The following is a 24034-nucleotide window of genomic DNA, read 5'->3' as shown; positions in this document are numbered from 1 at the left end:
TATCTTTAAACTCTTTAAGCTCCATGGTAAATTTCTTCCAATAGATTTAACTTTATCTTTTAATCCATTGTCTTAACTAAGGATAGAAAACCCTTGTTTTTTCTACCCAAATTTCAATATTTTCTACTTGTACAAAAATTCTATCTCATCTTGAGGTTTGAGGGTTGAAACATACATAATCTTAAGGTTGAAAATTATTACTTTTGAAAATGAAAAATCAAAGTTGAATATTACTAATTTTGATGAAGAAGCCGAGGATTTTTTTATTACATGGAAAGTCACAAAATTCTCAGAGTAAGGGACTGGACAATTAAATCGATTTATTAGTGAATTAATCGATGATTCATGAAGTACTTCTAGAATATGGTAAAATTTTTACAATTCACCCTCAAAATATTATTTTCTTCAATGTCATCATTAGTATATTTTTTAATTTTTTCCATTATTTTACAAAAAAATCGAATTGAATTCAAATAATTAAATCCAGTCCAAATAATTAAACCGGGCTTTCGTTACTATAATAGGGAGAAGTGTGGCTATATAGGTTATTTCTATTAATAGGGGTATTTTAAATATTCTCTAAATTCTATAGGTTTATATCTAAAGAGAGCTTCTATTGCCATACCAACTTTTTTGCGAATGCCACATCAAGATGCGTGCTAATTCTTTGGTGATTTACACAGGGAGACCAACTAGTTGCACACCATTGATAGCTGGTTGAACACTAGCCTTAAAAATAACCTTATTTTTTATAACCTCCTATTTTAACCTATCAATTGCACTTCATTATTGGTCTCGTTAATTCGTCTTCTTTGCTCGTGTACATCGTACGCATACTTGTTATACATCCAAGAATTTCTTACACAAATGATTAAACCAACAATAATTTATGTGAGCATAGTTGAAGAAGAGCAAAAAATAAAGAATAAAGGAATGCAATATTTTTATTTTACTTTTGAGTGCAATAATCCAGATGGAAGTGCAAAGGGAAATATTCAAGTGATGCAGTGTAATTAGTAGTGGATGGTGTGCAACTAGTTAAATCTTTTTTACATTTGAATTGGTGTGGCAAAAAAAATCTCTCTACCCTAAACATCCATCAACTTAGGAGAGAGAGAGTGAGAGAGTAATGGAGCCGTTAAATTCCTCGGTTGATGATGTGGCAAGCTTGCGAGGCCTACGCATCAAACTCGAACTACGCGACGAGCGTTTCGAATCTTTTCTACCACTTGACGGTCCAGATTCAAAGGAGGACGTATACTCTAAGTGCTTAAAGTTTCGTTGTTTTCCTCATTTTAATCCAAGGTTGTGACGAAATCCCTTTTACCCTAAATTGTGAGCGATTTCTACTCTTCCTTTTCATTCGAGGTATGTATTTTGATCCGACTGTATTCGTTCTAGTTTTTGCTTAGATCATCAAAGAGAATAGATTTTAAATTTTTTGTTTGGGAAAATTAGGGTTTGCTTGGCTAGAATTATGAATCTTGGGTTCTTCAGAACATAAGAAAATTATGCTTAGGGCATTACTTCAGTTGACAGATTGCTTGGGTTCCATGATTTGCTAGATTTTTGTTTTAATTTTGATCTTGGATCCGCTTTGAATCCGCGTATATTTTTCTTTGTTTTTTATTTTTATTTTCTTGATTAGAGATTTTATGTGGTTTGTGCTCTGAAAATTTTCAGTCCTGTTTGAATAGGTGCCACAATACTTGAAACTTTCAACTAAACAACCCATAAAAATGTAATATGGCCATATATATATATATTGATATATATATAATTTTTCTTGAATACTAGTATTATTTTAAGTTAATTTTATCAAATAGTGTGATGGTTCGGATTCTTGACTTTACAATATGATGGATGCTCTTCATGTGCAGTCACGCTACTTTTGCCGGATTCATTACTGTTTGCATCCATGACTCATATTTTCTGCAACCCATATTTAATTGGTTTGCTAAATAATGCTTATAAAAAAAATTGGTGTACTAAGTAAGTAGCTTGCTTAATGCTGTACAGTAATTTTCCTTAGACATTGAAAATTTTGGATTATTTGGTGATGGAGCAATCCCCTTGGGTTAGTCAACTCACTATAGCTACAAATTGGATCATGCAAGCAATTATTTCTGAATCTGAACCACCCCATAGGTTTGTATGAGTTTGACCTTGCCTCAATCTTGAAGAGAATGATGTAGCCATACTCTTCCAACGGCATATCAATCTTAGTTCGAGAAGTGAAGGATAAATTCTGCATATATTCTTTCTCAATATATTAAACATTAAAGTTGGGCTCTAAAAGGGTTAGAGGAGGACTGGAAATAACATGGATGGACGTAGCAAGAAAAGATATGAGGGAACATTACTTGATTGAAGATATGGTTCATAATATAGGGTTAAATGGTGAAATGGGTTATATTTTGAATAACAGCAAGTGGGTTCATTTCTAGTTTAAAATTTTGATTGGAGAAGCCTTTATTCCTGTGTGAAATTTATAAACTAAAATAATGGGGGAACTAATTTAGAAGGGTGCTAGTTGGTAGAGCATGCAACAAGTTTACAAACAACAACAAAGCCTTATCTTGAAGATTTGGGGTTAGCTAAAGAAATCTTGTTTTGCGCAATTCGATTATGTTCAAAGTTATGTCTTTTGTTTCGACTGTGTTGTTATGTGCGGTCAGAAATCTAATCGCTGGACACTTATTTTTTTTAAAAACCCCCCTTTCCCCTATAATTAGAGCACTCGAGCCCTTTATTCTTCTCTTACCACACATGTCCATTATGTTATACACATTCTAGCAATCAATATAAAAAAATCTCTAATCTCTCTACTTTTGTACTCAATTCTTCTTCTTCAGTCTCTTCTTTTTTATTTTACCTTTATGAATTGAGACAAGCTCAAGACTCTCAAGTCCCAAGAATTCAAGCATCAAGCCTCAAGTTAAGACTCAAGAGACATTTGAATTCAAGAATCGAGTTTCCAAGAAGAATCAAGATTCAAGCTTTGTTTTAATATTCAAGATTCAAGACTCCAAATCTCCTACACTCAAGTCATGGCTCATCCATCATTTTATATATTTTTTTTCTCATTCCCCATTCTCAAATCTCACCTCAAATCTCAAGATTGAGGTATTTATGTACTAACTAAGTAACTTGCTAGTTAGTATAATTTTCTTTAATTGTTTGTTACTTTTTATATTTTATTTGGTTAGTTTAGTTGTTTTAGTTTCTTCCTCTTAGTATTTTGTAGTTAGTTTTTACTTAACACTTGGTTACCCAAAAAAATGGTATTTAATTTAACACGTGTTACTTACTAGTATACTTCGATTATCTAGAGTCTTAGAAACTATAGTAATTGTTGTTTTTGACCAGTGTTATTATATCACATATCGCATATGTCGTAGCATATTGGTCGGCCATTTTTTTTAAAATTTTTTTGTTCAAAAAAAAAAAAAAAAAAAAAAAAAGAAAAAAAAAGTAGAAACATATAAATAATCTAAAAGATCAACCTAGGTTGTTAAAAGCGCTATGCGGGGCCTAGGTGACAAAAAAAATAGTCATTTTTTTAGTTTATTAAAAATAATGCAAAAATTAGGAAATAGAAAAAAAATAACAATAAATATACAATTGCCAAGGTAACATCAACTAATTAGCAAACTTGCAAGTCAATAATCAATTAAACCCAACAAGTCAACCTAACATTTGCAATTTAAAATCCATCAAAGTAACAATTAAGAAGAATATGTAAATAGAGTATCTTCAATTTAATTTTCATAAATATCAATTAAGTTAACAAAAATCCTCTAATCTGAAGTCAATAATGTCCTCATCCCACCAATTGACCGGGGCATTGGCACCACCATCATCGTCGTCGTTGTTGTCATCTCCCTCCTCCACTTGAATAGTAGGCCCTAGCTTTCAAATTTGAGAAGTCTTAGAAGTATAAATACTAAAAAGATTTTTTTTATATAAAGCCCTCAAAGTTTTGGTGAATATTTTAGACATCCCTATGTTTAAAACAAAAATCTAATAAAGACATCCTAGACTGTGGTCTTTTTGAAAAGACTAAAGAATTTTTTTTTTTAAATCCCACTTTTAAGTGTTGGGCACTTGAGAAGGTTAGGCGGCCGCTTCGGCGCCTAGGCCCCGTTTTTGACAACTATGATCAACAAATCTTTATGAAATGTAAGTAAAAACATCAAATCTTTATTAAATGTAAGTTAAAAAGTTACAAATTAAATACTATATTCTTTGATATTGATAATTTGCATCATATTCCACGCAACCATCTTTGATCCATTGGGGGACAACAACTTCTGTACGACCGTCGTCTTCGCCATCATCACTTCCATTCCCATCATCTCCTGAATCACCTTCTTCTACATACATCTCTTTCTCTTTTGTTTATTCGTCATCCGATCTCACTAAAATTTCATCTATTTCCAATGTTGCTTCAACTTCATCTTCATCGTCTTCTTCGTCCTCAACTTGTTGTCTTGAGCGTCTCCCCTTCTTCTTTGCTTTAGCTTTCCCTAGGTGTTAATGCAAAAGCTATTTGCTCAACTCGGGCCCAAGTTAAGTCTTCTCCTTCAAACACCATCTCGTCTCTTGCATCAGTGAGCTGCAGATGATCTCCACTCAGATCTTCAATGGAGATAGGGTCGTAGAATCCCATATTGTCCTTCATTTGCTTGAATCATTCATGCAATATTTGATTGTATTGCACGAAGACCAAGTCGTTGAGCTTCTTTTGCTCAAATCTATTTCTCCTTTTTGTGAATCTGTTCAATACGTAAAATTTTTTAAGTCAATACTTAATAAGTAATTAAGTATAAGAAATTATTAAAATAACAATTAATAACTAATAAGTTAAGATGTTAGTAAATACCATCTCAAATGTGTTCCAATTATGTTCGTATCTTGATGCCGAACATGTTAGGCTAAGTAACCAATCTCTTCAAGGTTGGATCTTTTGTTATTGGATCAACTCCATATTTTAACCACCAATCGGCTGTATCATTTAGGTTGTTAGTGACTTGTAACTTATAATAAGTATTTTAATTTTAAAAGCAAATAAAGGCAAGGTGTATATTAATTTTTTCTAATTATTTATTATACTTGGAATCTTCACAGTTCTATGTCTCTTTACGATCCCCCTTCCGAAAATCCTTTCATAGTTCTTGTATTGATTTAGCTATGACGAGATCCTATCATGTTTTTCCTGCTAAGGCTTAAAATGGGTCGGGTTTGGCCCGAATATGTGTCTACTCATATCCATATCCAAAATTTTAATTCGAGTTCAAATTTGGATATGGATCCAACTAACTCAAATCATATTCGAATTTTTTTACCTTCATCAAACCCATATCTGGATTCGGTCTGATTGAATTAATTGATTCGGGTCGGTCAGGTCGGGTCGGATAATTTCGAACTATTACAAAGTAATTTATTAAAAAATGTGGCTTAAAATGTGATTTGAACTTAAGACCTCTCCCCTATTGAAAAAATGCTTTGACCACTATACCTAATACTCATTTGTTGATAAATGATAGACTAAAAAATATAAAAATATAACATATACAACATACAAAATAATATATCATTTGGATATAGGGATGGGTCTGTATCCGACTCGGGTCAAGGGATATCAACCAATCGGATATATCGGAGAAACCAAATATGCTAAAAATCGGATTCAGATCACTCGGATTTTGGATAAAATCCGACCCATTTTAAGCCCTACTTCCTACATTGGAACCATCCTTTCCAAGACATCAAGGAATCCAACCATATACGTTAAATTTGCCTCATCATGATTGGTATATTGGAAGTATACGACTAGATTAAGGATGTAAGCAATTGGATATAAAGGAGATGACATTTGATTGTGCCATCTCTTATGTATAATGTCAACCACTTTATTATAATTTCCTTCTTTATATTTCTTTTCGTCGTTCAAAGAGTATTGTGGGGCCTATTGCCATTTGCCATTTGTTGGGGTCTATGGAAGGAAATGAATAAGCAGATTTTTCAAGGAACCTTTTGAAGAGCTCAAGTTTAATGTGTTGGGGTTACTCTTCCATTGGGGAAAGGTTTCACAAGAGTTTAAGGGTATTTTCTTTGAAGATTTTGTTGTTTGATGGGATCTCGTTTATAACTTGGGAGATTAGTGACACCTTTAGTGGTGTTCTTTGCCTTTCCCTCTTTTTCATAAGCTTTGTATTTTTGGGACTTCTTGTCCCCTTTCTAATGAAATTCTAACTAATAAAAAAACTAATTTCTTTATTTATATTAATTATTTATTCTTAATTTTGTCAATTGTTTTTTCTATAGAATCATAAATATAACCTATGGGTGACTTTCCATCGCAATCTACTAATTCAAGCATAGTAATTAAAGGTATGAGATCTCTAAGTGCTTTAACACCCTTCCAAAAGTTTTGGGACAGGATAGTTTGGGCAACCAATTTACCTCCAGCCATTGTTTTAATTCTCATTTATATGAGCACGCATGTTTTGTAATAGTAAATCATATTTATACATAAAAACAACTTTTCTAGCTTTAGCTATGATATGCATACGCAATTTACCCATGCCTTCTAATATGAGGTCGATGCAATGTGGTGTAAATGAGTCCTTTTGGCCGTTAAGAGGTGGCCGTTGGCCACATAGGCGTCAACATTGTCCATTACAACTTAGACAACATTCTTTTCACCAATTTCTTCAATCGTCTTATCTAACAATTGGAATAAGTACTCGGTTGTGTCAGAATGGGTTGAAACATCCACAGATTTAAATTGTTCCTGTAAGACAATTAATTCAAAAGTTAATTATTGATCGTCCGGTTCTTTCTGTCCATCCGTCGGTCATTAGAGTACATCCATAGGTTTTTCAGGATTTTTGGTATTCAGTAACTAAACTCTACCTCCTTTTTTATACATGACTATTGTATTTCATGGTATGAATGTAGTTTAAGTTCAGATCCAAATTGTTTAATTGCTTTGACATTACTTTGAAGCTTTTTAGTTTATGGTATTGAAATCAATATTGGCTTGGTATAACCATTTTGCTATGTATTGAATGATAGTTTTTCTATCTTTAGTACTATGTTTTTTGGTTGTTTGAATTGGACCTTTACCCTTTACTCTTTGATCCACCACATCCTCTGTATTTGGTCTACACCACTTATCAAGTGGACCACGTGCTCAAGCTCTTCAATGGGGAGGAACCGGTGGTTGACTACGTCCCGTTGATGAAGGAGGAGTATCATATGTAACAATGTCATCGTCATCTTCATCCATCCCACTACCTTCCATATAACTTTCTATGTTTATTGCATCATATTTTTTTTTAGACAACTTATCTGTGTATTCCATTATCTCCCTTTGGACTCATGTCTAACTTATATGACTTCGCATTTGATCCTTACATATGCATTAGATGTTTGTGGTATGCAATGCCAACTTGACCTGTGTAGCCACATAACTCACAAACTACTTCATTTTTTTGTTGCACTAAGTAAAACCCGTATTTCCAATCAGGATCATTAGACTTTGACCTTATGGGAAGAGTTTGCCGACGAGGAAGACATGGTACTAAATTAGTAATTGTTAAGTGTGAATGTGTTATATTCTAAATTCTAAATTTCTCATTTCTAGTTTTAGTAGTGAAGTATCTAACTAAGTGACAATAACAAACAACTAGTCAACTAGTAATATAGTTTGAGTTTTGTAAGAGTCTACTTTAGGTAATTGAAATGTGACACGTTCTAAATTTATGTAGTCAAATATCCAAGTAAAAACTAATTAATCAACATTATAAAAAGTAAAATAATATATAAATACCTTAAGAATTGAGGTGAGATTGTTTAGAGAAAAATGAAAAGTAAAGATGATGATTTAGAGTCTTGATTCTTGAGTTGGGATGGAGATTTGAGTAGGAGAGGAGACTTGGCTTCTTGGAGAAATGGTGATTTTTATTTTGGAGTCTTGATTGTTGAAGTTGATTCTTGAATCTTGAATATGTAAAGCTTCTTGAATCTTGATTCTTGAATGCTTGATGCTTCTAGGAAAATCGGTTCTTGAGTCTTGAATTTTGATTCTTGATTTGAGGCTTGAATGCTTGATGATGCTTGATCTTGGGAGACTTGAGTACTTGACTTGAGACTTGTGAGTTGAGAATCTTGAATCTTGATCTTAGGAGTTGGGAGTTTGGAATTTGGAATTTGAGTTGACTTGAGTGGAGAGTCATGATCTTGTCTCAGGACAAAAAAAATAAATAAAAAGGAAGATTTAAGAAGAATTGAGTAAAATTAATAAATAAGGGAAGAGTTGACGGATGGAATGATTGGTGTTTAAAAATAAATAAATAAGTGTAACAGTCAGATTTTTGACTGTTGGAGTGTATGCCATCGCATATACCATACGTGATTGCATATTGAGTGCAATCGAAAAAAGTCAAGTAGTTTGTGAGTTGTGTGGTTACATAAGCCAAGGTAGTAGTGCACATCACAAACAATTTTTTTTTTTTATACGCTTGGATCAGTTGCGAATAGCTACACTAGAAGTCTAAAGAGAGATAATAGAATATATGGATAAGGAATCTAGGAAGAAACAATATTATGCAATAAACCTAGAAACTTATATAGAAAGTGGTGGGATTGGTGAGGATGACATTGTCGCATATCATTTTCTCCCTATGTCGACGAGACATTATCAACCATTAGTTCCCTCCCTTAAAGAACTGCTAAAAGAACTTGAGCACGGAATCAATTGGACAATTTGAATCTAGCCTTAAATAATGTTCATACCATGAAATAAGAGAGCAAGTATCTGAAAAAAGAAGTAAACTCTATCCAAGTTTTAATTATGGAATATTGAAAATCATGACAAACTTATGGATGGTACTCTAATGGCCGATGGATGGCCAAATAGAACTTGCCGATCAATTATTAACTTTTTAATTAATCGTCTGATTGGAATAATGTTTATTAAATCCGTGGATACTTTGGCCCATTCTCACATGGTTTAATATCTGTTCCAATTGTTAAATCAAATAGTTGATAAAATTGGTGAAAAGATGTTGTCCAAGTTCTAATAGATCATGTTGTTGCCTATATGGTCGTAGGTCGCCTATCTATGGAAGAGATGTTTCGTTTATATTGGTCGTTGTGTGCAACACATTGCATGTAAGTCATACTTGAAGATATGGGTAAATTATACATAAATACCATAACTAGGGTTAGGAAACTAATTCCTTCTATGTTCAAACATGTTTTATTATTACAAAGAATGCGCGCTTATATAAATGAGAATTTGGTTCGACCTACAATCACCCGTTTGGCAACTGCCTTTTTAACACTGGAAAACATTTATGGAAAAAATACTGAACTTAGAAGCTTTGTAATGTTAGTCGAGAGGAAAATACTTGGCCCTGATGTAAGGAGGTCGAAGGTAAATTGGTTATCTAAACTATCCTGTCCCAAAACTTTTGGATAGGTATTGTTAAAGTATTAAGAAATTTCACACCTTTAATATCTATGCTTTAATTAGTTGATTACGATGTAAAGCCACCAATGGGTGTGATAGTTATGATTCTATAGAAAAAATTAAGAAAAACAATCAGTATAGAGAAAAAAATTATAAGAATGTAATAGGTATTATATATAAAAGATGGGACAGTCAAATGTTATCTCCATTAAATTCGGCTTCTAGCATCCTTAATTCGACAATGTACTTCCAATCCATCAATTGGGATGAGGTAGATTCAAGACATGTGGTTGTATTCCTTGATGTCTTGAAAATAATGGTTCCAACGCAGGAAGACAAGATAGGATCTTGTCGCAGCTAATTCGATAAAAGAACGACGAAGGGATTTTTGAAAGGGAGATCATCAAGAGACAGAGAACTTCGAAAATTCCAAGTAAATATAATAGGAAGTTAGAAAAATTGATACATATACTTTGTTTGATTTTAGAATATTTATGTATTGTAAGTAACTAACAACTTAAGTGATATACAACCGATTGGTAGTCACAATATGGAGTTGATCTAATTACAAAAGATTCGTGCTTGAAGAGATAAACCATAAAATTATAGGCCTAACACATTTTGCATCAGGATGCAAAAGTAATTAAAAAACCTTTGAGATAGTATTTAGTATTTACTAATCACCACTTATAAGTATTACTTAATTAGTTTTTAATTTTTGTTAATTGTTAATTTGTTTTACTAAGAACTTATAAATTTTTGATGTGTTGAATAGATTCACACGAAAAAGGAGAAATAGACTAGATGAGTAGATGCTCAATGATACGAGCTGAGATCGTATTGAAGGTGATTCAATAGAATGTTTGGTTAAACCATGCTCAATTCTGGAGGATGAACATGCCTCTTGCATAAAACAAGAATTTAATTTTGTTTCTTTTTTCATCCCCTTGTCAAAAAAGTCCATATATATTAAAGATTCCCAATCCAATTTGGAAATTACCTATCACACCTACTCTTATTGCAACTCAACTACGTGCAAAACTTAAAAAAAACCTACTAACACTAAAACTTGTCAAATAAAATACTTAACTAATAAAATAAAGCAATAAAAAAGTAACGCATATATCTTCACTGATTTCCATATGCCAGCTTAGCAACCATACTATTCTCTCCTTGTAAGCCACGTTCCTTGAGTTGCATCATTTCTACATCCCTTGAGAAGCAACCTTGTCCATGCTGAGGAAAATTTAGAGTACTTAACTCTAAATGCTCAAATATTGGATATAAACAAGTAAACAAATTACTTGTATTATACCCACAATAAAAAAAAAAATACCACTCATGATTTGAAGAAGAAAATAGCACTCTTTTAAGAAAACACAATTTTTACACTCACTTTCTACAACCTCTCAAAACCTCTTACTTACTATTTTGCTACTACTTGATTTTTCTTACAACTTGATGCAAAATGAGGAAAACTCACTCCTATTATACTAGTGGTACTTCCTTAACCAATGGTTAGGATTTTGCCAACACACTTTTAATCTAATGGTTACAATTTTTCACCTAGAACTCTCTACCAAAATATCTACCATTCTAGAATTTTCTGCTTTTATCTCATCTAAAAATATCTAGAGTTTTCTCTACAAAGATTTTAGAAATTGGATTCTATATTGCCATTGGGCTTGAGCAATAAGTTTGGGTTTTTCTCAATTGGGCTGGTGTTGAATTTTAAAACTCCCCCTCAACATCAGTTCTCACTTTTTACACCATGTCGAACTGATGACGAAAGTTTTCGAACTTGTTAGTACTCAATCCTTTGTAAGCAAGTCCACAACTTGATCATCTGTTTGATTTGCCTCATTTCAATCTCTTCTTGAAGAACCTTCTTTCTAACGAAGTGATCATGCACTTCCACATTTTGTTTTTGCATGAAAAATTGGGTTCTTTGCTAAACAAATTGTTGATTGGTTATCACAGTATAACGAAGCCGCATAATTTACTGGTTGATGTAGATTATTCATCAGCTATATCAGCCACATACTTTCTTGAGCTACTATTGCTACTGTTTGGTACTCTGCTTCTGTTGTTGACAAAGACACAGTCAATTGTCTCTTGCTACACCAAGAAATCACTCCCGATCCAAGAGTAAACATATACCCAATAGTTGATCGTCGAATGTCGTGATCTCCTGCATAGTCAGCATCATAGTAGCCAATTAGCTTGCAATCTTCACCTTTCTTGTACAAAAGACTATAGTCAATTGTACCCTTCACGTATCTCAGTATTCGTTGGACTGCTTTTAAATGTGACTTCTTCTGATTTTGCATGTACTAACTCATTACACCAACTACATAAGAAATATCAGGTCGAGTCAAAGTCTAGTAGATAAGACTACCTACCAATTGTCGATACATCGTTGCATCTTCCAAGTCGTTTCCTTCATGTGCACACATCTTAGCATTTGGTTCCACCGGTGTTGAAATTAGTTTGCATTCGAGCATCCCGAACTTCTTCAATAAATCTCTAGAATATTTTTGTTGATAAAGAAATATTCCTTCTTGTGTACGATCAACCTCTAGATCAAGGAAGTGTTTAAGTTGTCCAAGTTCCTTCATTTGGAAATGAATTGATAAATTCTCTTTTGTTTGAAGAATTTTTGTCTCATCATCACCGTTTATAATTAAATCATCCACTTACACAAACATGATATAGCTAACTTTCCTCCATTAGCTTTAACAAACAAGTTGGAATCTGTAGGATTTATTGAATAGCCATTTTGGGTAAGAAATTCAACAATCTTACCATACCACGCCCTTGGTGCTTGTTTTAATCTGTAGAGTGCTTTTCACAGCTTACACACATAATCAAGATGATCTTGGTTTTGAAAATCCATTGGTTGAATCATATAAATCTCTCGATCCAACTCCCTATGCAGAAAAACATTCTTCACATCTATTTGCCACAAGTTCCAGTCTTTGTTGGCTGCAAGTGCTAGTAGGACTATTACATTTGTGAGTTTCGCCACCCTGACCGTTTGGTTCTAATACCAATTGTTGTGGAAAATTTAGAGTACTCTACTCTAAATGCTCAAATATTGGATATAAACAAGTAAACAACTTGATCATTCATACAGTTGATGAACGATCTACATCAACCAGTAAATTATGCGGTTCCGTTATATTGTGATAACCAATCAACAATTCGTTTGGCAGAGAATCCAGTTTTTCATGTGAGAACTAAACATGTGGAAGTACATTATCACTTTGTTAGAATGAAGGTTCTTTAAGAAGAGATTGAAATGAGGCAAATCAAAACAGATGATTAAGTTGCGGACTTGCTTACAAAAGGATTAAGTATTGGTAAGTTCGAAAACTTTCGTCGTCAGCTCGGTATGGTGCAAAGAGTGAGCTCATGTTGAAGGGGAGTGTTAAAATTCAACACTAGCCCAATTGGGAAAAAATCAAACTTATTGCCCAAGTCCAATGGTAATTTAGAGCCCAATTTCTAAAATCTTTTTAAAGAAAACTCTAGATATTTTTGGATGAGAGAAAAGTAGAAAAATCTAGAGTGGTAGATATTTTGATGGAGAGGTGAAAAATTGTAATCATTAGATTAAAAATGTGTTGACACAATCCTAACCATTGGTTAAAGAGGTGCCACTAGCATAAATAGGAGTGAGTTTTCCTTATTTTGCATCATGTTGTGAGAAAAATTAAGTAGTAACAAAATAGTAAGAGGTATTGAGAGGTTGTAGAAAGTGTGAGTATTTGTAAAAGTTATGTTTTTTTAAAAGAGTGTTATTTTCTTCTTCAAATTGTGAGTGGTATTTTTTATTTATTGTGGGTATAATACAAGTAATTTGTTTACTTGTTTATATCCTATATATGAGCATTTAAAGTTAAGTACTCTAAATTTTCCTCAATAGCCCACAAGGTTGAAGGAAGGAAATTTGCACTCAAATTGATGTCGTTCAACCCACGAGGCATCATCTATAGGAAGACAATCCCGTTGCACTAATAGTTCTTCAATCATTCTTCTTCCATTGACGTGTCCAACGGTAGTCAAGGATGGATAGAAGAATGGGATCAATAACACCACTACCCAAAATTGCTAGAATTGTTGGACTAACCACAACATCGGGACAAACAAATTTTTTTAGAAGAGAGACATGAAAGATTGGATGCAATCATGTATTAGGTGGAAGCTCCATGCGATAAGCTACCTCACCAATACGCGTAAGCACTTTAAAGGGCCCAAAGAAGCGAGCTGCTAATTTTTGATTTGTGCGGCAAAATAGTGAAGATTGTTGATATGGCTATAACTTAAGAAAAACTATGTCACCAACCTCGAAAGAACGTTTCGAACGGTGGTGATCTTGTTGTTGCTTCATTCGATTTCTTGCCTTATTGAGATTGTCCTTGAGATCACGAAGAACATCATCCCTATCTCGGAGTGCACGATCAACCATATCTACCATAGTGGATCTGGGTACATAAGTAGAAAGAATCAGTGGAGGGCGCTTGTATACTGCCTTCAAAAAGGAGTCATTCTAATCGTGGAATGAAAAGAAGTGTTATAACTCCATTCAGCCCAAGGAATCCACTTGGCCAATTGCTTGGGTTTATCACATACAAAACAACATTGGTAAGTTTCAAGGCAAGGTTTACCCTTTTGCATGGGAACAACTCTAATACCGTGCCCCGAAGCATCATATTCAATCTCGAACGGTATGGAGAAATATGGAAGTGCAAGCACCGGAGTAGTAGCCATAGGCTTTTTTAAGTCTTGCTTGAAGGCTTCCTTCGCTTCATCATTCCATACAATTGATCTTTACGTAACAATGCAGTAAGTAGAGCAACAATCTTTCCATAATCTCGTACTAAGCAGCAATAATATTTCGACAAATTTACTTAGATCAGCAGCAACCCCATTGGTTGAAATGATATGGCCTAAGTATTCCACTTCTTGTTCGAATGCACACTTTGATTTTTTATTTTAACAAATAAGTGATGTGTGCGAAGTACTTCGAAGTCCATCCTTAGGTGTGACAAATGCATGGACCATGATGGGCTAGAAATCAATATGTCGTTGAAGAACGCCAACACGAATTGGCGAAGGAAGGATTTGGATTAAGGGTGTTTAGGAGGATTCAAATTCATATAACAGGGTTTATAGGGGTTAGGTTCTTCGGCTGAAACTAGGCAGCCTTAGGAGGGGTTTGGGGTTAGTTTGTAAGCGTTACTAAAGTTGGATGATTGTTTAGGAAAAGCTTATAGGATCTGCAATTGAGCCAACTGGGTTTAGGCTAGGAAATAATGTCAAAAAGGTTAATCTTGGGTTCTGGAAAAGGTTGGCAAGGGTTCTTAAAGGATAGTTTAGATGTGTTTTAGGGAATCAATTGGTGAAAAATTCTCCATTAGACATACAAAAATAACAAGAGTTGATGAATGGAATACCCTTACTAATGGAGAATTTGTCCATCTTATTCTCCTCTCTCGCAATTTCACAAGCGAAATTTGGTCCCATTTTTTGTCATTTTTGTTGTAAAGTGTCTAGTTTCTTATGGGTGTGTGTGTATGTATGAGGATATACTTGTCAATCTGTGATCTTCTCTTCATCTTAATATACAAAGGCTAATAGGGTCATTGCCTTTTAAGCATGTTTTTCCCAAATAATCAAGTTGGTATCAGAGCTAGGGTTTCCCTTGTTTTTTTTTTTTTTTTTTTTGCTAATGTCGGCTGCAAACCTCCATTTACGAATGCTTTCGATGGATTTTCATACCCTGAGTCTCATGGACTCTTCAAATCTGGATTTTTAGGTCATTTGATGTGGTTTTCAAGAAGTAGTTTGTGAACTTGCTGTCCTCAATTTACGTGTTTTGTTGATATCTCTTCTTCCAGCTCTCTAATTTCATAATCCCTCGAAAGGGTATGTCATTTTTGGTTGTAAATCCCATCTACAACCTTCGATCTTTGGATCATCGATGTTTGCTAGGGTTTTTACCCTTCTCTTTCAATTTTGGCTTTTAAGAAACCCATTTCTTCATCATGTTTTGCTATTTTTTAGCTTGTGAAGCTCTTTTTGGTTGTTAACATCTTGCTCCTTGATTCTCTTTGGTTATCAACCTTATCTAGGATCCAACATCTTGCTCTCTTGTTTGACCGATTTCATAATAATAGCTTTTTTAATGAAGCTCTTTTGTAATGGATTCCAAATACCTGTAATTTTCTCGCGTGGAGTCAAGCTATTACTTTTTACATTGGGGGTCGATCGAAGATAGGTTATCTTACAGTGGATACTTCTCGGCCTACTATAGATGTTAGTGCTATTGCTAAGTGGGATTTTGAGAGTTGCATCATTCTAAGTTGACTTCTCAACTCTATGGAACTCTAGATTACTGGCAACTATATTTTTTATGAGACTGCTCATCAGGTGTGGACCTTACTTTCATAGACATATGCCTTAGTTGAGAATGATGCGTGAATCTACCAAATTTATTTGTGAGTTAGGTACTTTTTAGCAATGAGACCATTTTGTTTCTGATTAATAAAACGTCCTCCAATGTCGTTGGGAGGAACTAAGTTAATATGAGCATCTTTTTGAGCTCCAACCTGAGTCCACTAAGATTGTTGCTAAGCGGGTTGAGCATCGCTAGATCAATGATTTTTTAGGTCTTCGCACTGAGTATGAGTAGTTGTGCACTCAAATTCTAGCAACATCCCCCATTCCTCCACTTCGCACCATCTATGCCACAATTTTTAGCGAAGAGTGTTGTGCCGTTATGTCTTCAGGGACTTACTCAGTTGCTCCTCGGGATCATATTGCTTTTGCTTGTACTTTTCATTATCTTATTCTTCTTTCTGTTGGATGTAGTTGAGGGAATGATCGAGGTCATAGTGGCCATGGCCGTGGCCGTAGTCACTCTAGTAGTATGATATGTTCTCACTGTGGTATTGTGGGGCATGACCGTGCTCAATGTTATTGTTTCAGTGATTATCTTGAGGGCTACCGTTCTCGTTCTATTGCTACTGCTACCAATGATTCTACAACTGTTGATACTTTCCAATCCAAGTCTACGGCTGATGCTTTGAGCTCGATGAAAGCACATATGACTGAGGTTATGCGTACCACCGTGTTATTTTGTATTGAGATGCGGCTTCCATCCAATCCCACTGCTACTGCTACATCCTCTTTTACAATTGACCCATTCTCATCTATAGCTTTGGGTATTCATGATTCTTCAACTTATGCAGTCATTGCTGCATCATCCCTTACTTAGTGGGTCATAGACTCAGGAGTCACTGACCACATGATGGGTGAATCACAAAGTCATTCCTTATATTCTCCACCTTCCTCTCCGAGAAAGGTTCGCCTTCCTAATGGCTTTTCTACACTTGTCACTAGTATAGGAACAATCCCTATCTCTTTTTCTCTCTTTGTTTCATGTTATACATGTTTCCTATTTTTTGACTAATCTTCTTTCCGTCAGTAGTCTTGTTAAACACTTAAATTGTTGTGCTATTTTTTACCCTACCTATTGTGTTTTTCAGGACCTGTCTACGAGGAGGATTGTTGGTAGGGGTGTCGAGAGAGGAGGCCTATACTACTTGGACACTTGTCCTTCGACTTTTGCCATTGCCGCCGTTACTAATGGCGACCCTTTTTTTTTTCCTTTTTTTGTTGATGCTAGTGTGGATATTTTACATTTTTGGCATGCCAAGGTTGGGAACGTTGGCTTTCAAACCTTGTGTGTTTTAATTCCAAAATTTGTATTTTTGTTCATCTAAATTTCAATGTGCAATTTGTGAACTCACTAAACATGTTAGAAATATTTATTCTTCACGCATGCATTGTTGTAAGTTCATGTTTGAGTTGGTTCACCTCCGATGTTTGGGGTCCTTTCCCAACCATATCTCTTGATGGTTTTCGCTACTAGGTTACCTTTATTAATGACTACTTTTGTGCCACTTGGGTTTACCTTATGAAATCGAAGGATGATTTTTTTTTTGTATATTTTAAATTTCGTAAATTCCATACTATTGTGTCCACTCAGCTTGGTATTCTGATTAAAGTTCTTCGGTCTGGTAATGGTGGTGAGTATTGGTCCACTCCCTTTGTCCACTATCTTCTTGACCATGGTCTTATCCATCAATTTACTTGTACTTGTACTTGTACCCCTCAACAAAATGGCATTGCTAAATGTAAAAATCGTCATTTAGTTGGGTTGCCAACTCTTTGTTACGTGGTATGCAGATGCCAGGACCAACTGGACCATGGCTATACTTACTGTTTGTTTCTTGATTAATCGTATGCCTTATTGGATTCTTCATGGACATACTCCACTCCAGACTCTTAATCTTGGGCGTCCCATTTTCCTATTGAGCCACGTGTTTTTCGTTGTACCTGTTTTGTTCAGGATCTCTGTCCCACTCGTCACAAGTTAAACGATAACGTGGTTCGTTGTATTTTTGTTGGTTATTCTAGTATGTCTAAAGGATATCGCTGTTATGATTTTACATCTCGTCGATGCTTACTTCCATAGATGTTACCTTTTTTGGGGATGTTCTTTACTTTTCTAGCTATCCTTCTACCCCTCTTGCATCCTTGCTTTTGCCAGTCCCAATTGATCTTCCTCAATTGAAGGAGTATCTCACTTATTTTTGTCGCAAGTGGCTTGGTTCCTCTTCTCATGCATTGCAACCACCTCTCAACGCAGGCACCTTTGGTAGGTCTTTCTCACCTTATTAACTGTACCCATTGCTTCTCTTATTCCTATTGATGCTATTAGTCCTACTGATACTATTAGTTTTGCTGGTACTTCTGCTCAGCCTATTACTCTTCGTAAAGGAGTTTGTAAGTGTGTAACTCCTAACCCGCTTGCTAGGTATGTTTCTTACTAGACTGTTTTTTCTCCTTATCGAGCATTTCTTTCTATTTTTGACTTTGTGACTATCTCTCACGCACGGTTTCTGCTGCTCTTGGTAATCCTGCATTCAAAACTTCTAGGCTAGATGAAATGACTACTTTGGAAAGTAATCTAACATTGGATATGGTCTCTCTTCCCTCTAGAAAGAAAACAATGGGTTGTCGATGGGTCTTTATGATTAAACATAACTCTGATGGTAGTATTGCACAGTACAAAACATAGACTTACAACCTCGATTATGATGCCACCTTTGCTCCTATGGCAAAGTCGACTTCGGTTTGTGTCCTTTCCATTGCAACTTATCAAGATTGGCTTCTTTTTCAATTAGATGTGAAGAATGCCTTTCTTCATGGCATCTCACAGAAGAGGTGTCTATGGAACCACCATCTAGGTTTCTGCTTCAGGGGGAGTCCATGAAAAGGTTTGTAGACTAAAGAAGTCTCTATGGTTTGAAACAATCACTTAGAGCTTGGTTTCATTGCGTTAGCAGAGTGGTGATGAGCATTGGTTTTCAAAGATGCCGCTCTGATCATATTGTCTTTATTCATTTTGGCTCCATAGGTTGTACTATCTTCTTAGTCTACGTTGACGGCTACTTCACCTATGGATCTAAAGTTATCTATACATGAGATTGAGGATGATCTACTTTTTGATCCACATACTTATCAAGGACTTGTAGGTTGGCTGATTTATTTCACCCTCACACGACCAGATATTGCCTTTGTTGTGAGTATGGTTAGTCACTTCATGCATGCTCCTCGTCTTACCCATCTTGTAGCAGTTCATTGTATTTTTTGTTTTATCAAGTCCAGTTTGAGCTGTGGACTTGTATATCATTCTCATAGTCATTTGGATCTCACCATTTTTATTGATTTTGAGTGGGCAAGATCTGCTTCTGATCGTCTTCGACCTCAGGATATTGTGCCTTTTTAGGAGGCAATTTGGTTGCATGGAAAAGTAAAAAAGCAACCAGTGGTATATTGCTCGAGTGTTGAAGCTGAGCATGCTATTGCTCATGGTACATGTGAGCTTCTTAGGTTTCGATCTCTTCTAGGTGAGTTAGGATTTCCTATCACGAGATCTATGCCGTTATATTCTAACAATGAAGCAGCGGAGAAGATTGGTTCTGATTCTATTCTGCATGAGCGAATCAAGCATATAGAAGTTGATATACACTTTTTCCATGGAAAAGTCCAAGTTGATTCATTTAGGTTGCAACATGTCTCTCTTCCTCTCATCAGTTGTCGGACCATCCATCCTTCAAGATGTCTAGGGCTTAAAACGGGTTAGATACGGTCCAAATATGAGTATGTCCATATCCATATCCGGATTTTTTTATTTGGATTTATATCCGTATCCGACTCGGATCCTAATAGCTAAACTATATCTGAACCATTTTACTTTTATCAAATCCATATCTGGATCCGATCGAATTAATTGATTCGGGTCAGTTGGGTCGGATGATGTCATACCATTTAAGATTATTTTAAATAAAACTGCTAAAATGTGGTCAAATGGTAACTTGGAACTCAAGACCTCTCCATTTTAAAGAGAAGTCTTGACCACTACACCCAACTATTGTTGGTTGATGAAAGATAACTTAAAAAATATAAAAATACAACTTGCAAAGTAATATATCATTCGGATCTTAGTGGATATATAGGAATGAATCCGTATCCAACTCGGATCAAGAGACATCAACCCATATCCGAACCATTTTTTAATTCGGAAATACTTGATGGGACCAAATCCGCTAAATTTGGATTCGGTGCACTTGGATGTCGAATAAAATTTGTCCAATTTTAAGCCCTAAAGATGTCATTGTCAAGCTGGGCATGTTTGATGTTTATGCTCCAACTTGAGGGGGAGTGTTATAAAGTGTCTAGTTTCTTATGTGTGTGTGTGTGTGTGAGGATATACTTGTAAAGGCTAGTAGATCATTACCCTCTTAAGCATGTTTTCCCCAAATAATCAAGTAACCATATTTTATGGTGTTTTCCTGCTAACTTGATTTCACCCTTATATCTTGGATGACCAATGCTTTTAGCTCTTGAATGAGGATTCTTTTTGGTAATTGATCCTTTTTGTTGGCTGTTGGAGTATATGGAGGGAGAAGGATTAACAGGCTCTTTGAAGGGAAGGAGGGTCCAATTCAAGACGTCATCATCTCGGTCTTTGGCCTTATGCATTGTTTCATTCCCTTTTGATCATACAACAGAAGTTACTATATGCCATAAAATCCTTGGTCTGTTTCTTAAAGGTCTGACCATACCAACTCTCAAACATCAACAAGACCGAAGAAAGAAAACACACCAAAAAGTGTATAATAACATAAAATGTTTGTGGAGATCTTGGGGCTTCTCTTCTTTTGGTGCAAGAGGAGTGAAGACTTCGATGGGGTATTTTTCAAGGATTTTATTTTTAAATGGGATGCTTTGTGTACCTAGTTGGTGCCATATTTAGTGGGGTGTCCATCTATGTTTTTTCTTTGTTTGCTATTTTTCATTTTTGGTTTGGACGGCTATTTTCTTGGAGGATTCCTCATCTTCCTTTCTTCTTCTCTTAATGAAATTTTATACTTAAAAAAACCATAAAATGAGACCATAAAACATTATGCAATATTGCATTGGATTAGGATGTGATTGTCCCAAAAAAGTATAATTTTTTCATATTGAACATGTGCAAAGTGGTGTTACTGTAAAACATATTGCTTTGGTACAAATTGAGGGCTCTAAAAGTGTAGGAATAGAAACAAAAATGATACTGAATAACATAATGAAACATGCCTTGAATGAATGTGCCAGTTCATGTTATATTTAAATGGCGAAATAGGATTTACGTTAGAAACCCAAATATTTGGGATAAGGTGGTGTATAAGATGATGAGGTTAGATAACTGCACTGTGTAATGGCTTACTCTCCATTATTATTGTCTTTGTTAGACCGATGGACTACAAAGGTTCTTAGGTGTTAGGATACCTAATTCAAAATTTTTATTTTAAATAATAATGCAGGATGTCAGAACCACCTTTTAGACCCAGAGAAACACTTCTTGAGAAGCAAAAATACTTCCAGAACATTCACAAACACACTTACTTGAAAGGACAATATGATAAGATCACCTCAGTTGCTATTCCCCTTGCATTGGCGTGTACTGCTGGAGCTCTCATTGTGAGTTTGTTTTTTCAACTCATCCAATAAGTTGAAGTTCTCATCTGTTTTGATGTACCATGTTATCCAAATTCTCATTAGAAGTGTTGTTGTCTTTTTCAGTTGCGAGGGATCTACAACATGTCTCATGGGATAGGAAAGAAGGAATGAGAGTTCTCTCTCGTTATCCAATGTAGGCTTGTGTAAGGTGTTCGCATTTCAGGTTTCAGAGATTTTTATGGATTTGATCGTTGTTTTTGATGTGTTCTGTTTTTCTAATTCCAATAATGAATCTCAGATTACAACTAATGATCTGAACATTTTTCTACGTTGGGGTTTTTTTTTTTTTTTTGGATGCTCATACATGGTGAAAGGATGATTGAATCTTGTATTTTACTATGTGATCTTAATATTTCTATTTTATTTTCTCATTTTAAGTGTTCACCAGCAGATCAGGTCATGCAAGTGCAAACCACCTGGTTACATATGCAATGCACAGTCTGGACTGGGGGGGCATTACAAGGTTGAACAAGTAGAAGGAATGGAACAGAGTGAGTGTGGGTGTGCCTTAGCCCAATGTGATCATACACCAGCTCAGCTATCCAGATTGCGCTACCCATTGGTAGGACTGGCGGTGGATTGATTCAGTACTGGATCACTATCACACCATTGCCGATCCGAAAAACTTTACCATGTGAACCAAATCCGATCCGTCCCTATCGTATCAATAAATCCCTGGACCAAATCTGATCCAATGAAGTCTTCATTTGAATCAAAACCGATCCAATCTGAACCGAATCAATGAAAAATTAATGTTTTCAAGAGACCAATTGTGTTTCTAACAAATATGTTGTTCAACGCCAATTGTGTTTTTGCTAAATTGCGATGACCCTAAATGAAGAGGGTGTTGAGCTTGGGATCGAGTTTTAAGGCTGTTTAGCTGGGATGGTTTGGATTGGATCATAAATTTTGTAGACCTACACCGTATCCTGAGTCAATTGCTATTTTTTCTGGTCGTCGTCACCATCATCATCAAAACCCAATCCCATAAATGTAGGAGCTTAAAACACCTGGGCTGGGACTCTTGGCCCAATTCTAGATCATTGAAGTTAGTTTTTTCTTTTTGTTTTTGTCGGAAAAATAGTGTAGAATTTTTTTTTTTTTTTTTCTAAGCATTAATACAATGTTTTAATTTACATTTTTATTTATTTATTAAAGATGTAACTAAATAAATTTCAAAGGTAAAGTTGGATCCATGTCTCCCAAAATTAGAATAAGGTATTGACAGTGGTGAATAGGGGTGCAACTTGGTTTGGTTTGGTTTAGTTTGAGGTCAAATTAGAATCAAATGGATATAGGTCAGTTCCACTAAATTAGAATTAGAACTGAGCCAAAATTTCATTGGAAGCAAACTAACCCAATCCAAACTAAGGGTTGCTTTGGTTCGTTCGGTTCTATGGGCTGCCAATATTCTATAGATTATAAATTATAAATAACATATTTTTGATGGAAAAACATACATATAATAAATATAAGATTTCATAGAATAAATCTTAATCTATCCATAGAAAGTCAATAGTTTATCCATAATAAAGTCTTTTATCTATGTGCTAACTCCTAATATAATTTGTATTACATTAATATATATATATATAGAGGGTCAGGTTCAAGGGCCATATGTAAAAACTTTCGTTTTTAATAAAATTTTAAAATATGGGTTAGAAATTTTGGATTAAGCTGATTTTTTGTGAGGATGATCTCTATGATGGGAAGATCATCCAAAAAAAAAAAAAAAAAAATCAGCCCAATCTGAAACTTCTAACCCCATTAAAAGTGATTTAGAATGTGGACTGTCGATTTTTTACCAATTTTTATAACTAATTTGTAAATCACTTTTGATGGATTTAGAAGTTTCTGATTGAGCTAATTTTTTGTGAGGATGATCTTTTCATCATAGTGACCATCCTTGCAAAAAATCAGCTCAATCCAAAACCTCTAACTCTTATTTTGAAAAACGAAAGTTTTTTCATATGTTTTCTCATATGGCCCTTGAACCGCCCCCATATATATACATTGTGTCAAACATTTTTGAAAATAGGGGTTAGAAGTTGAAGAATCATGGACTGTCCGATTTTTATAAATCACTTTTGATGTGGTTAGAAGTTTCAGAATGGACTGATTTTTGGTGAGGATGATCTCATCATAGAGATCATTCTCACAAAAAATAGCCCATTCTGAAACCTTTAACCCATACATTGAAAAAATGTTTGGCTCTCTTTAGGGCCTTCGAACACCAGCCTATATATATTTATTTATTACTTCAAGGGTTTGGTTCTCAGTTCTTTACAAGTTTGATTCGAGAACTGATCCAAATTGATCGGTTCTCCATTTTCTTAACTCAGAACCAAACTGCAACTTGTCCAAATCACACCAAAGCTATCGGTTTGGTTTGCTTCTTGGTTTGAACCGGCC

At 34.9% G+C, this 24034-nt stretch overlaps 1 protein-coding gene across 3 annotated transcripts; it reads left to right on the top strand.

Annotated features, from left to right (window-relative positions):
* Positions 1–1210: 1210 nt before the first annotated feature.
* On the top strand, positions 1211–21993 carry LOC147384504 (uncharacterized). 3 transcript variants are annotated; one of them, XM_086425523.1, is made up of 5 exons: positions 1269–1368; positions 18105–18212; positions 18316–18371; positions 21427–21583; positions 21686–21993. In XM_086425523.1, the coding sequence occupies exons 2-5, from the start codon at positions 18177–18179 to the stop codon at positions 21731–21733; spliced, it is 297 nt and encodes a 98-aa protein (XP_086281649.1). In that variant the 5' UTR covers positions 1269–1368; positions 18105–18176; the 3' UTR covers positions 21734–21993. The 3 variants fall into 3 exon arrangements, with proteins under 3 accessions (XP_086281650.1, XP_086281649.1, XP_086281651.1); XM_086425524.1 differs by lacking the exons at positions 18105–18212; positions 18316–18371 and having other exon boundaries at positions 1211–1368; XM_086425525.1 differs by lacking the exons at positions 1269–1368; positions 18316–18371 and having other exon boundaries at positions 18188–18212.
* The last annotated feature ends 2041 nt before the right edge of the window (positions 21994–24034 follow it).

This window comes from Akebia trifoliata, chromosome 15 (genome assembly GCF_017979445.1).
Source record: "Akebia trifoliata isolate Shusen 1 chromosome 15, ASM1797944v1, whole genome shotgun sequence".
NCBI lineage: Eukaryota > Viridiplantae > Streptophyta > Magnoliopsida > Ranunculales > Lardizabalaceae > Akebia > Akebia trifoliata.
This window is presented reverse-complemented; position numbering and strand designations above follow the sequence as displayed.

Coding starts and splice junctions, on each gene's coding strand:
- LOC147384504 (XM_086425523.1), top strand. CDS start 18,177: ATGCATTGCAACCACCTCTCAACGCAGGCACCTTTG. Junction 18,213..18,315: donor TCTCAACGCAGGCACCTTTG/GTAGGTCTTTCT, acceptor ACTTCTGCTCAG/CCTATTACTCTTCGTAAAGG. Junction 21,584..21,685: donor GTACTGCTGGAGCTCTCATT/GTGAGTTTGTTT, acceptor TGTCTTTTTCAG/TTGCGAGGGATCTACAACAT.